Raw genomic sequence first — 12,903 nt, 5'->3', positions numbered from 1 at the left:
GAAACACGTGGTCAAGCCGAATGCTCAGGTTGTGAATCAGAAGAAACCTGGATCTCTAACTGGAAAAAGTGGTCTCTGTGAGGCACTTGTCTGGGGAAGTCCTCTGACACCAGAAAGACTGGTTCCAAGTGGCCAGGACCAAGTAAGAGGAAGGGGATGTGATGCAGTGGGAAGAACGAGGGTCACCAGACAAGCAGCCCTGGTTTCCAACCTCTGCTTCCCTGAGCAGCCCAAGAATCTCTTGCCTCTGCGACAAAATTAAGTGGCTGGGAGGAGTGAGCAGGCCACTGCGGAGAAGCCCAGCATCGCCATCCATGTATCAGCACTCTTTCCTATCCCCTGAGACTCGCAGCCATTCTGTTCCTCCCCTCCCCCATGGGAATTGAATCCATGCTGCAGACAAGAATCACAGTCAGTGTGGACGCCCAGAGTCTAGGGAGTAACTGCAGCAGGGAAGAGCTCAGCTTTGGGGTGGGAATTTCCGAAGTACCCGGTACAGTGTGTTAGAGGAACAATGGTGTTTAACGCCCCCTCCCCCATCCCCCACATCTCCCTCCAACTACTTTGGAGGCATTCCCCTCTGGGGAACCCCCTTCTCTCAGAGGAAAGTCAGTTGGATGATGCCAGGGGTCTGTTCAGGTTTCAGCACCCACCAACACCAAGAGCAGTCAGTTGTCGTGCGCCTCTGACAGCCTGCTCCTGGTCACCACCTACCTCTCCTACCACCTCTATGATGTCACCGACTTTCAGTTCGAGCTCGTCGTCATTCTGGGGCAGGTAACTGAATGCAACCTGGCATCGGCGCCGCCGTCGCTCACCTGGATGGGGAGAAGGACATATTTAGAGACGGTTCCTCCCCCCTCAAACACGAGGCTTTAAAGAGCAGCTTCCTAGGCATGCAAGCAAATTAAGCTGACTCGTCTCAAATATGCTCCCTGGAACATGGTAGAGGCGCAGCAGCCCTGGTCTTAAGAGAGAGAGGCAGGAGAGAGCGGAGCGATGCTTCTTGGTCTTTCAAAAGCTGCTGGGTCAGAAAGGCATGGATGTGAGAAATCGATCCGTGAGTGCAAGAAGGCAGAAAAGCCCAGCCCTGAAGCGCTGGAACACAGTGTTGCCTTAAACGGTTTTCCATGGATGGGGCTTTGGATTCACTGCTGCTGGGTTTTGATGAAAGCTCATGAGATGGGGCAGAGAGATAAAACCATGGTCTGCTTCTAACGCAATGGAGGCAGGGGACAGAGTATAGTAAAGAGTGCAAAGGGAAAGAGGAAATGTTCAGGCCTCGCTCTCACTAAGCACCCCTCTCACTACAGCTGCAGCTTGGGTCTGATGGCAGTGGCTGATTACGGCCGTTTCAAACGCCCCTTCCTCCCGAGGTGGTCAACAAATCCACTTCTGTTCTCTTCCCGTCATCCCAGGAGATTTATCAGCAGGCTCCCTGGCTGCTTCCACAGGACTCACACAGACCAATCAGATAAAAGCCAGGACCACACTTGACTTGACCCGAGGACACTCGAGGTTTGCAGCTCACTCACCCGGGGTGGCCCAGCTGGGAGGCCTGGCCATGAGCCAATGCAAACACAGACACAGCTGTCCACAGCACATCCACACCGCAGATGCACATTTGGGGGTGAAAGAACACACATCGGGGTACTTTTGTCCAACTGAGACAGACAGCCAGCTGGGGAGGCCCGTATTGGGGAGAGGTAGAGAGGAGCTAGGAGTCGGGGCCAGCATGGTTCAGAAGTCTGTCACTCAAAGCTCCCCGCCTCACATCCTCCTTCCTGCCACCCTATGGCCTAGAAAACCAAAGGGACTTCAAGGAAGCACATTTAGAAATGTTCACTTTATTTTTGGCTACTGCCTACAGGGATTCTTCTCGCTTTCTGATCCTTCCCCCCCCCCCCGCCCCCCCGAGAAACGAAGCCTGGCAGAACTGTTCACAGGCCACATGAAGGCCCCAAACAACCTGGCATGTACAAAGGGGAAGGTCTCTACTACATCCCACGCGCTCACTCATCGATATTTTTCACAGGCCAGTGGCCCAGTTCTCTCAGTTCCATTTTTGTCTTCCTGGCCCTCACGAGGGAAGACAAGAGTTAACAGAGACAAAGGGCAAAAGTTCAGAATAAATATCTGGTCTAGTCACATCTTTTGTGACTCCACAAACATGCATGGCCTCTTTATTCCAAGTCACAGGCTGCCTGTCCTTTGTGAGAACAGAATTCTCAGGCCAAATCCCAGGTACTAAGCACATTGTCAGTAGGCTGAGGAGGGCCTTACGAACAAGGAAGCCTGGCTCTCCCGGGGCCAGAAGGCTCATCCCAACTGACTTTCTCTGGGAAGGCAGGAGAGAGGGGCTCTAGTACAGAGGACTCTGCCATAGTTCTACAGTCTACCATAACTAAAAGCAAATGATGCATTTGTGTTTCAAAGGATACAGATTTCTCATTCCAGTTCATTCTACCTAAGGAATCTGAGATGGTCAGGCCATCTTGGCACCCTTCTCTGACCCCTGTGGCATCCCTGCCCCCATATATAACACCTGCAGATGAAGGGAATTTTTCTGCTAGATTTTATATTAAAAGCAAACTCAGCAGACACAAGTCCGAACATGAAATAAGTAAATAAGATAAATGTCTAAAACCCAAATTCACAACCACAGACATCACCAAATTGCTGACCAAAGTGACTTAAAACAGCAGTTGATATCCTAGTGGTAGCCAAGTGATCAAACTGAACAATTCAATGTAAATTCATATCCTCAAAAAATCCTCTGTACAAAAGTACTGTCTAACCCAACAATTCACAAATGGTCAAAGAAGATAAGACTAAACCATAGTATAGACCCTAGAACATATTTTATTGAATCAATATAAATTACAGTGTTCATAGTTGAGCTTCAGTCATATAATGTTCAAACACCCATTCCTTCACCAATGTATATAATTTTCTTTTTGCTTTTTGGGTCACATCCTGCGATGCACAGGGGTTACCCTGACTCTGCACTCAGAAATTACTCCTGGTGGTGCTCAGGGGATCATATGGATGCTGAGAATCGAACCAGGGTCAGCCGCGTGCAAGGCAAATGCCCTACCTGCTGTGCTATTGCTCCAGCCCATACAGTGTATATTTCTTGCCATCAATGTCCCCAGTTTCCCTCTTGCACCTCCGTCCTGCCAAACCTGCCTCTATGGCAGACACTTCTCTCTCCCTCTCTCCCTCCACCCTCTCTCTCTCTGTCTTCTTCCTCCCCCCCCCCCCCTTTTAAGATTCAAATCCTCTCAATCCAAAGAAAAAGAATAGAAATCTCTAAAGCCCTATCTGGAACCAATATAACACATTCACTAATTCTTCCTGACTAGTTATTACTTAAATGCTTTGAGGAAGAATATTCAATTGGTGGTAAAGTCCTACAAAGCACATTGTCAAGATAGAGGCCCAAGAAGAGTGAACCTTACAGAAGTTTGCAGAGGTTGCAGTGGGGGGGGGGAGGCAAAGTCACCTGGAATAACAGTTCTCCCAACGGGATTCCTGTGATGATTTCTAAGCAACTCTGCTACCTATCACCATCTCATCCTGACAACCACGAGAGTAAAAATGATTAGATAGGAGACAGAGCGAGCAGCGCTTTTGCAAATGAGAAAATGGGAACCTGGTGACTTACCCAATATCACTAAGTTAGTAAGTAGCAGTATGGCCTTAGCCTAAGTTTGAAGTTCTGCCAATGTAGGATGAACCTATCCAATTTCGAATCCTGTGCCCAATTCTCTGAAATTTATACTTACTGCTTCCTGCCACTGAGAGTAACACAACTCTCAGTGTTCCTGATGAACCCAAAACTCCCAAAAGGCTCCCTTTCCAGTTCTTAGCTTCTGTATAGCACTGTTGCCTGCTAGTTCCACAGCCGAGACTTTGAGGCAGGGTAATATCTGAAGTTGAGAGATACTGTACCTTAGTTCACTCATTCATCTTAAAGTTGAGGAAGTTTAATGTCATTTACCATTTCTTCCTCTTTGGGTACTTCCCCAATGTTCGCTAATGAGTGTGGACCTTCTTTGACGCAGTAGGCAGACAACAATATCCTCTCCCTTCAAAAACTGGAGAAAATGTGGATGATAGGACTAAGTCTGGGGTTTCAAATCCCTCATACTCAGAGCACAGTCCATATGAACTCTAGCTATAAAACATTTTATTGTTGGTTTCCCCTCTATGAAACAATCCAAGAATGGACAGAAAAGTTTTCTTTAGAAAAATTCATGTTTGCTGATCATGGCCAACAACATCAATGTATATTCAAATAAAAAAGGAAATGCTACATTTTTTCATTTTAAAAAATGATGAAATCATGCCCTTTGTGACAGAATGGATGGAATTTGAGGTGATTATGTTATGTGATGTGACTAACTGCTAGCAGATGCATCTGTGTCTGAAGGACTTCATGATGCCTGAAGAATGCTTCTGCCTGAGATGATGAATCTCAAAATGACCAGAGTCTGAAAGAAGGGACAGTCTACCCAAATTAGCACGGTTTCTAAACAAAGTATGTTAAGTGGAAATTACATAATATATTTTAGAAGACAAAGCTGGTGAGATAATATTAGTGTTAAGACACTTTGGTTAGATCTCCAGCCCTGAATATGGTCCCTCAAACACTTTCAGGAGTGATCCCTGAGCAGAACCAAGAGTTATGTCTGAGCAGAACCGGGTATGCTCAGACAAAAAATAGGCTTTGTTTTTTGTCTTTTGGGGGTCATACCTGGCAAAGCTCTGGAGTTACTCCTGGCTCTGCACTCAAGAATTACTCCTGGCGCTGCTCAGAGGACCATATGGGATGCCGGGTGCAAGGCCTTCTCTGCTATACTATCATTCCGGCCTCAAAATTAGTTCTTAAAAGGCTAGGGAACTATTCTAGATTTTACAGAGCAAGAGATATAACTAAATAAAATGTGATCATTAAATGGACTGGGATTTCTTAAGAGTTATGAAAGATTCTTGACAGAATTGAAGAAATCTGAATATGAACCAACACTTGATAATAACATTTATATCCATGCTATGTTTCCTGAATGCTCACTCTATTAAGGTTGTGGAAAAGAATGAATGCCCTTGTTCCCCATTTATGGATGAAGAGTCCTGGTGTTTGTAACTTTCAAATTGTTTAACGAAAAAAATGTGTATGTGAATGCAGTGTGGGGTGAGAATGGTGAGAAAAAGCAAATGTGGTAAACTGCAAACCCACAATGAATCTAGAAGGGAATTCATTATCTGCTGACACAACTTTTGTATACATTTGCAATTTTTTTCTAAATCAAAAGTTGGGGGTGTGGAGTACAGATGCCTGGGGCCCAGGCCTAGAAATGCTGACATCACTGGTCTAGGGTGAGACCCATGAGTCAAGACAAATCTAAATCAATTTGTTGTCCAAAAATAAATGGGACTTGTCTAGGACCAAGTTATTCAGGCCTACATTCAGTTTCTTTTTCCCAAAAGAGAGAAAACTCAAAGTAATTTGGCGAATGTATATGGACGAAATTTTCCTAGCACTCCCCCACTGCGAATGCTGCTGGACTGAGTCTTGGTTGACCAGTCATTCGAACAGGGACAGCAGCATTGTGTGACCATATGTTCTGGGGAGGGGAGAAAAGACTGTAGGCTCTGCTCCAGCTGATCAACAGACAATGCTCCCAACAGCCCAAGTGACTGAACAGGGGCCTGGCTTCTTCTAGAAACCAGCTGTAAATTGGAAACAATTTATTCCAGAGGCAGGGTTTCTTATTTCAGGATGGAAAAACAATACAAACCCAACGAAATACATGTGGACAATCAATCAGCTCTAGCCTGGGGAAAGCCAGTGGATTCTGAGTATGAGGAAAGCAGGAATGGAATCACTAGTCTGTTGACCCAGAATCATGGCTGTATCTGGAAAAAACGCCACTCATCACCCCATTTCAATGTAGCTCCAAGAGGACGTTCCCATGGCTGGTAGCACTCCAGGAAAACCAGGAACTGTGGGTCTTTGTAAAAAAACCCTCTTAACTATGGCTGGATCAGGCAGTAGAAACATACAGTGTTTAATTCTCCAGCACTGTCTAGTCCCTAGAGAGGAGTCTCTTTGATCCTCCTAGGGGTGTGTATAATCAACAGCCCTGCACGGCAGAAAGCAGAAAATCCATGTGTCTGCTACTTCAAAGACAAAGACCATCTGAAAGGAGGTTATAGCTATACCAGCACCCCTTGCTCCCAGGAGCCACCGGAATCCAGGAGAAAATGTAGAGCCATTAGGAAAGCATGCATTGGAGGCTTTGAGTCATGGGTAAGAAAGCAGGAGTGGGGGATAAGGTCAAAAGTTACATAAGGAACATCAATTAAATCTGGTAGCAGCTGAAGGAAGGTGGCAACAACTGGGTGTCTGTTATGTGCCAGGGACTGTGCCAGGCATGTTCCTTCTCGCCTTCTCCCTCCTTATACCAATGCTGTGTGGTTAGGGGAGCCACCACCATCTATCTATCTATCTTTCTTTCTTTCTTTCTCTTTTTCTTTCCTTCCTTCCTTCCTTTCTTTCTTTTGCTTTTTGGGTCACATCCAGCGATGCTCAGGGGTTACTCCTGGTTTTGCACTCAGGAATCACTCCTGGCAGTGCTTGGGGGACCATATGAGATGCTGGGAATCGAACCCGGGTCGGCCGCATACAAAGCAAATGCCCTATCTGCTGTGCTATTGCTCCAGCCCTACCACTACCATCTTTCTGTATGGTCACAGAACAGTGGGTAAGTTGTCTAAGGTCCACACCAATAAGTTAACAATCAATATTTAAAAAAAAACTGTGGTCTGCAGTGGCCTTCTTCCACCAACCAATGGTAAAGGCAGAAAGCACACTGGGAATGTTCTGGCTCCTTTGCAGGATGAGAACTTTAACTTATGAGATCCTGCCCAGGTTTCTGGACAGTGACCGGAGCATGACATGTGATGATGACAGTGCCTGGTGATAGGCGTGTGTCTGATGGCTGCGGATGGAAGTCTGGGAGCAGCAGGCCCCACAGAAGACAGAGCAAACCAGAGAAAATCAGTCAGCGAAGGGAATCGCAGTATCCAGTGTGGGGGTGGGGGGGCAGGCACACCCTACTGGTCTTCCCTTGCAAGGGTGCCTATGCCTCTGAGAAGGGGCAATGAATGTTTCCTACTTCCATCCCCACATCGAGCTCAGTGCCTGCCAGGGACTCTCAATGCCTTTCGGACAAATGGAAAGATGGATGGACTAACAGAAACCTGTTGCAAATTCTGTCTGGGGGGTCCTAGTCATGTGGACACAAACGCCTGGGCAGTCAGAGAGGCACGGGGGACAGGAAGAATGGAAGACGAGAGTAAAAGAATCACCTTAGTCTTCAGTAGGGAACCCATCAACAGGTGCTTAATAGCCAATGACAAAATGGGTCACTGTCACTGTCCTCCCATTGTTCATCGATTTGCTCGAGTGGGCCCAGTAACATTGTGAAACTTGTTACTGTATTTGGCATATCAAGTATGTCACGGGTAGCTTGCCAGGCTTTGCTGTGTGGGCGAGATACTCTCGGTAGCTAGCCAGGCTCTCTGAGAGGGGTGGAGGAATTGAACTCAGGTTGGACATGTTGGCTGCATGCAAGTAAATGCCCTACCCGCTGTGCTATTGCTCCAACCTGACAAAATGGGTAGGGTGGTATATTCTTCCTTATTCTTTGAGGGAGGAACTTTATGTGAAGGGGCATACCCAGTAGTGTTAGGGGAGACTTCTGGGGACCATAAAATGCTAGGGATCAAACCCTCCTACACGGCAAGTATTCCCAGCCTACCTTGAGTTATGGAACTATTTTTATCATCAGCAAAAAATGAGACTACTTAGGAGATGACCAGCTATCTAAAGAAAAAACTGGCTGGATATGTTTCTTAAATGCAGGTTACAAAACTGTTAACCAGGAAATAAAAGAACATGGGATAGGCTTTTGTGTTAAGAGCTAGGTCTAGAAAATGAAATTCTTGCCTAGTAAAGTAGGTTTTAAAAGACATGGTGGGGCTGGAGCAATAGCACAGTGAGTAGAGTGTTTGCCTTGCACGCGGCCAACCGGAGTTCAATTCCCAGCATCCCATATGGTCCCCTGAGCACCGCCAGGGGTGATTCCTGAATGCAGAGCCAGGAGTAACCCCTGAGCATCGCTGGGCGTGACTCAAAAAGCAAAAATAAATAAATAAATAAATAAATAAATAAAAGACATGGTAAAGGGCTTTTGTGGCTCACGTGGTAAAGCACATATCTAGCATGTGCAAGGCCCTGAGTCTGATCCCCAGCATCACCTGGCTCAAGCACCACTGGGAATGGCATCCATTTTTAATGTGCATAGGATGGCAGGGAGCGAGAGTTATCTCTTTCACAATTAGAAAAAGCGTTGTCAATGTTGGAACTGGAGAGAGACCTTAAAGAACTAAGCACATTATTTGCTGGCAGGAGGCCCAGATTCAATCCCTGTCACTATATGGTCCTCCAAGCATTTCTAGGAGTAACTCTTGAGTAGACATCCTGGGGTTCTCTCCCCACTACCATCACGGTCAGATGAGGGCCAAAAAAGAAAAAGAGAGAAAAAAGTAAAAGAGCCAATGCCACTTCGAATTATCGCTGTGATGGGAATGGAAAAATGGGAGCCCAGCAGTCTTGTTACTACATTGATGGGGCTTGTTCTCCATCAACATTGTAATCTTTTTTTTTCTTAAAGAAACAAAATTCACAATGCTGTTGATAGTTGATTATTAGGTATATAATATTTAAACACAATCTCACTACCAGTTTCAACTTCCCTCCACCAGAATTCCCATATTGCCTCTCCACTCCAATTCCCATCTCATCCTGGCTTGTCAACCTGACGGACACATTACAAAGTTTCAGTGGTTGCAGCTTAGATCTCATGTTTCCAGCATTGTTGAGCCTGTGTTTTGGATAGATGGTGCTACCGCTCACCCAACATCTCAGTCTTAAGCATCTGGGATCAGAACAACGGCCAAAACACCCCTAACTGATCTCTGCCCACCAATGTGTGGTCCAGTACCAATTGTCCTCTCAAACAGTGCATCAGCACGATAGCTGAACAATAATGATATATATTTGGTTTGAAATTTCATCCTCTTACAAGACAGAAAATTTGTAAGCAGTTCAGAGATCTAAGAACACTGAGGTTATCATGGTTTCCTAGAGCAAATTCACACTCAGAGATCTACAGAGCAAAGAGACCGAGAGTCCACTGACTCTAAGATAAAACAGGGGTTACCAGAAGGGAAGAAGAATAGAAGAATGAGGAGTGAGTAAATCAGGTAAAAGAGGTCAGTTGCATGTGAAGAAGGGTCACATAAATCAAGGTATATATCCTGGCAAGGTAAGCAGTCATTACATAGAGCAAGCAGTTGTATCATACTGATATGTAAGAGGTGTCCTTGATCTGTTAAAAGATTAAACTGCGTATTATGTATAATATAATCCCAACGCTGTAAATATGCATGTGCATGGACACACACACTTTTTCCTTCCACAACTGTAAGCATCACGAATTCTGTTATCCACATCACCCAGAACCTAGTACAGAATACGTTGCCAGTATATTAATGAATAAGCGGATTCATTGAACATTCAACTCTTCTGTGAGGAATGATAAAGAGTGTGTGTATACATGAATACACCTGTGTAAGCACAGAAAATGGCATGGAAGGGTACACCCCATCGTAATTGCAGTATTTGGGAAAGGGGGATTAAGGGACTGTAAACAAAGAGTCGCTTAATGGCTTGTGCACATCAATTTGTTTTTACAAAGAGCATGTAGTACACTGTAAGGACATTTTATAATCATAGCCACCTATTAAAATAAATACCTTGCACGATGAAACTTATTCTTCCAGTCACGCTTTGATGATATTAATAGTAAAGCCAGCTCCTAGTCTCCAAGTAAATACATAAATACCAATTAAATCAAGCAAAGAGGTAGTCACCACAGGCTGAATGACGGGGCTCTGACTACCCGAGGCAACTGCCCGTGGCTGATCCACAAAGACTGTGGGAGGTATAAGTCCACAAAAAGAGCTCCATGCCTGTAGCCCATGCTGAGTATTACTTAGATCACATGCTGCTGCAGAACCCAGGAGCCCCCAAAAAGCTCTTCTGTGACCACTCCAAGGTCATGTACCCTGCTTGATCCTGCAGACCCCAAGCCCAGACCGCCATCTCCCTTTTGGGGTGGTGGGACCCCAAGTACAACCAACTCTGAGCTCACTCCCATTCACTCAGAAACCCACACTCAACCTTTCTCTGGGTTTCCCCTAACAACCATTGTTTTTCTCTACCACTATTCCCATTCTGTTTTATTTCAATTATCTCCTAGGATCAAGTTAGATACCTGCCTCCACCCCTTCATGCATGGCTCTCAGCTCCTTCATGCACTTTTGATAACAAATGCAAAACATTTACCACTATCCCCCCTTTTGGGGAAGTTTTTTATTTTTTATTTTTTATCGGATCACAGTGATATACACATCTATAAAGTTGATCATAATTGTATTTCAGTCATATAATGTTTCAACATGAGTCCCTTCACCAGTGTACTTTTTCCACCACCAGTGTTCCCAGTTTCCCTCCCACTCCTTGCACACCTGCCTGACACTATGGCAGATACTTTTATTCTCTCTCCTCTCTCTCTCCATCCCTCCATCCCTCCCCCTCCCTCATTCTGGGCCCTATGGTTTGCAATACAGATGACAAAAGAGTATTAGGTATATCCCTTTATCTACCTTCAACACCCCATTCCTGTCCAAACTGATCATTTCCAACTATTACTGTAACATTGGTCCCTTCTCTATCCTAACTGCCCTTTGTTCCTCCCACACACACTTGTTTTCTCAGCACCACTTGTTTGAGAGGCTTTCCTTGCTCCACTTCATATTTTTGTTTCTTTATCAAAGATTAGATGATCATATATTTGAGTGCCAGTGTCAGGATATTTGACCCTGTTTCATTGATGTGTGGGTCTGTCTTTATTCTAATACCATGCTGTTTTAATTACTACCTCTTTTTAATACAGTTTGAAGTTGGGGATGGTGATGTTTCCCATCTTCTTTTTCCCAAGTATTGCTCTGAATATTTGTGGGGATTTATTGCTCCATATAAATTTCAGGAGTGTTTGGTCTATTTCTCTGAAAAGTCATGACTATCTCCCTATTCCCAGAGTCCCTGGATGGCTCTGGGGTGTTCATCTCATCAGACATGACTTCTCATGATCAACCTGTGACCCCACTCAGAACAGGAGGGCCTTAAGTACTCAATCTACTCTTTCCTATGTTCCAAAATTCCAATATCAAGTGTCAAGTATTAAAAAGCCATTGGAAGAAGTATGCAAATTAGTAAGTTTACATATAAGAAAAAATCCTGAGACTATTGCAGCATAATGCAGAAAGAGGTCATCTACTTAATAGCAAATTTCTACAAAGAGAAGCTGAGTAGGAATATTTTTCATGTTGACTTTATCATCTGCTATTGCCTTAGAAGTCACATCACATCTATTTTGGTGCCATGGGCATGAAACTCTAGGCTTCACATTTATAAAAAATTGTGTCTACAATGGAATACACAGCTATAAAAAAGATAAAACTCCTGCCCTTTGCAACACCATGGTCAGACATAAAGGGTACTATACAAAGTGAAATAAATCAGAGAGAAGACAGACAGCATACAAGTCTATTCATAGGTGGAAGACAGAGAAAACAAAACTAATGAGCAAAGGGAATAACAAAAACTCTTGATGCTTAAGAACAAAACAATGGTTACCAGAAGGCAAGGGGGAAGAAGGTGGGTAAATCAAGTAAAAGGGGCCAACTGGATGGTGGAGGATAGAAACTAGATTTTGGGCAGTATCATGACGTAGTATATACACATACCAATTTATATGGTAAACCAATATCATATAATGCTAGAAACCAATGCCACACCAAATCACAACCCCCCCCCCCCGAAATAGCGTGTCAATCAGACTATGGACATAAGCTCTGATAGAAGCTCATGGTCATGTGGCCCTCACTGAGTGCTCAAAAGCTCACGCAGAGAACCATGGGCCATGCACCATGTGAAGTTCTGTGGGTCCACGTCTCCACTGCATCTGCGTGCTTCCTCCTGCTGACTCCACACTTTCCTCCAAGTATCTCATCTACTAAGGGAAGGCCTGTATTCTTCCTGCCTCCTTCCCTCTGTACCAAGTGTTTTACATGCAGGATGATGCTAAATGGCAATGTAGCTTGAGTATATACACTCAATCTTATTTGCACTGGCCGTCCCTTTGTATTGAGCAGGGCTTCTCAACATTTCTCTGACCACGTTCCCCTTTCAACCTAGTTTCCTTGCTGTAACCCCCAGTCCTACTGATTAACCCCCACACTCCATGCTGTGATCTCTCGTTTATGCTATGGTCTCTTGTGACCCCATTGGAATATTCTAGGTCCCCACAAGAGGCCATAAGGTCCCCTAATTGAGGAGCCAGTGCCAGCACAGAGTCACACTGAAACTCGGGCATGTCTGGAAACATACCTTTGGTTTTCCCCTCTACTTAGGCTTCCCTCATACCTTCATCCAAGTTATCCAACCCACAGAAGCTCCTCCAAAGTGCCCCCGGCCGGAAACTCTCCTGCCCAGGTCTGCAGGTGTTGAGGAAAGGGGCCGGGGTTCAGAGGAGAAACTCCGACATAAAGCACATTGCGTTTCTCATCATTGGCAAGAGGTTTTTGGCAAAATGCCTAAAAGAACTCAACGTATTTATAGAGTTTTGTCTGATCCACTGTTAAATGCTCCACGCAGAGTCATTCAAGTGAAATGAGAATACAGAATTCCAAAGGCAAAAATGAAGG

The 12,903-nt window shown here is 44.9% G+C and overlaps 1 protein-coding gene across 3 annotated transcripts in view; it reads right to left on the bottom strand.

The window, feature by feature from the left end:
• Positions 1-12,903, bottom strand: part of SH3KBP1 (SH3 domain containing kinase binding protein 1) — a 388,497-nt gene that overhangs the window by 189,512 nt on the left and 186,082 nt on the right. For all 3 annotated transcript variants that reach the window (XM_056131073.1, XM_056131074.1, XM_056131075.1), the window contains exon 4: positions 715-818. In XM_056131073.1, the coding sequence (XP_055987048.1) occupies positions 715-818 (104 nt within the window). The remainder of the gene's footprint in view (positions 1-714; positions 819-12,903) is intronic.

The sequence above is a fragment of the Sorex fumeus genome, unplaced genomic scaffold (assembly GCF_029834395.1).
Source record: "Sorex fumeus unplaced genomic scaffold, SorFum_2.1 ptg000086l, whole genome shotgun sequence".
Lineage (NCBI taxonomy): Eukaryota > Metazoa > Chordata > Mammalia > Eulipotyphla > Soricidae > Sorex > Sorex fumeus.
This window is presented reverse-complemented; position numbering and strand designations above follow the sequence as displayed.